We start from the raw sequence: 1,965 nt of genomic DNA, 5'->3' as shown, positions 1-1,965 counted from the left end.
TACTCAGGCTTCCTCCCACTTCCAAAAACATGCACCTGGGGATAGGTTGATTGGCAACACTAAATTGGCCCTAGTGTGTGAATGTGAGTGTGAATGTTGTCTGTCTATCTGTGTTGGCCCTGCGATGAGGTGGCGACTTGTCCAGGGTGTACCCCGCCTTCCGCCCGATTGTAGCTGAGATAGGCGCCAGCGCCCCCCGCGACCCCAAAAAGGGAATAAGCGGTAGAAAATGGATGGATGGATGGATGGACTATTAGTGGATAAAAAACAAATCACACACATAAAGATCTTGATGTGTGATCTGAGCCGAGGATGTTGTTGTGTCTTGTGCATCCCTTTGAGACACTTGCGATTAAGGGCTATATAAATACACTTTGATTGATTGATTGACTGAAGAATGTTGTACTGTCTGTAGGTAAAACATTCCCAGTGTGCTTCCCATCATCACAAAGAGAGTCATGTAATCTACTACTGGATGCAGGGTCGGCCCGTGATGAAGCAACCATGGTCAAAGTGAGTATAAATAGGAGCATGTTCAGCAAAGTCCTCCATCAGACAGGATCAACAAGATCAGAAGAATCCACTTGCTTTACTCTCAGAGTAGAACAACTGCAATCAATCCAAGATGAAGACTCCCAGTGTTGTTCTTGCAGTGGCCATTATTCTGGCCTGTATTTATCTTCAGGAGAGCTCAGCCAGTAAAGTGAGTATCAACATGACTTATTGAAGAAAAGTAGACATGTTTATTTATGAACATGTTCAATTGATGAACAGACACAAGAGCTGGAGGAGGTGATGGACAAGGACAGTGACGGTCCAGTTGTCGCATACGACGTGGACTTTGAGGGATCCTGGAAGGTCTGTTGACTAACTTGGATGGATTTGTCTCCAACACGTTAGCAAAGTGGAACACCTTGATCACGTCTGTTGTCTTTTGTCACACAGATGCCGTATACCAACAGACAGAAGCGAGGCTTCACATGTCGCTTCTGCTGCGGCTGCTGCAAACGTGGTGTTTGTGGACTGTGTTGCAGATTCTAAGACCTGTAACAACTTTCCTGAAATCATCATTCATGCGATGTGTCCTTTTTTTAAACCACCGTCATTGGGTTGAATAACAGTTTTTGTTACGTCATCAACATCAGCTGTAAATTGTTCATGTGCAATCAATAAACATCAAAATAACATATATTTGGGTTTATTTTACTGTATGTATATTTTTATTTTAGTTTAAATTACTTGACAAATTAGTGAAGCTAAGAGGAAATAAGGCCAACCATCATATTTGCTTTGGGGGTCAGTAGAATGCTTACATTTGGATTAAATAAAAACAACCATGAATATTGATGTAATTTTGTTTGTATTTCTGTCTTATAAAGTTAAAGTACCCATGATTGTCACACACACACTAGGTGTGGCGAAATTATTCTCTGCCTTTGACCCATCTCCCTTGATCACCCCCTGGGAGGTGAGGGGAGCAGTGAGCAGCAGCGCTGGCCACGCACAGGATTTATTTTTGGTGACTTAACCGCCAATTCCATCCCTTGATGCAGAGTTGTTGCTTGTATTTTGTCTTATTGTGCCAGAACATAATTTACATACACGGTGCTGGAGTACTTCTCATCTTCCGATTTTGCTGTAATTTATTTTATTGTTAATACGACTAAATATTTCAATACGATTTAAGAGGGGACTGACAGATGTACAAACCCCGTTTCCATATGAGTTAGGAAATTGTGTTAGAAGTGAAGTGAAGTGAATTATATTTGAATAGCGCTTTTTCTTTAGGGACTCAAAATGCTTAAATTTTTACATTTAAACCAGTGTGGGTGGCACTGGGAGCAGGTGGGTAAAGTGTCTTGCCCAAGGACACAACGGCAGTGACTAGGATGGCGGAAGCGGGGATAGAACCTGCAACCCTCAAGTTGCTGGCACGGCCGCTCTACCTACCTGTCAGGACTAGGA

General features: G+C 42.6%; 1 protein-coding gene across 1 annotated transcript; it reads left to right on the top strand.

Moving 5' to 3' along the window:
* The first annotated feature begins 522 nt into the window (after positions 1-522).
* LOC133562317 (hepcidin-like) lies at positions 523-1,189 on the top strand. The gene is made up of 3 exons (XM_061916399.1): positions 523-703; positions 775-858; positions 946-1,189. The coding sequence occupies exons 1-3, from the start codon at positions 626-628 to the stop codon at positions 1,039-1,041; spliced, it is 258 nt and encodes an 85-aa protein (XP_061772383.1). The 5' UTR covers positions 523-625; the 3' UTR covers positions 1,042-1,189.
* Positions 1,190-1,965: the final 776 nt, after the last annotated feature.

The sequence above is a fragment of the Nerophis ophidion genome, linkage group LG11 (genome assembly GCF_033978795.1).
Source record: "Nerophis ophidion isolate RoL-2023_Sa linkage group LG11, RoL_Noph_v1.0, whole genome shotgun sequence".
NCBI lineage: Eukaryota > Metazoa > Chordata > Actinopteri > Syngnathiformes > Syngnathidae > Nerophis > Nerophis ophidion.
The sequence above is the reverse complement of the archived record's forward strand: the minus strand, read 5'-3'. Positions and strand labels throughout refer to the sequence as shown.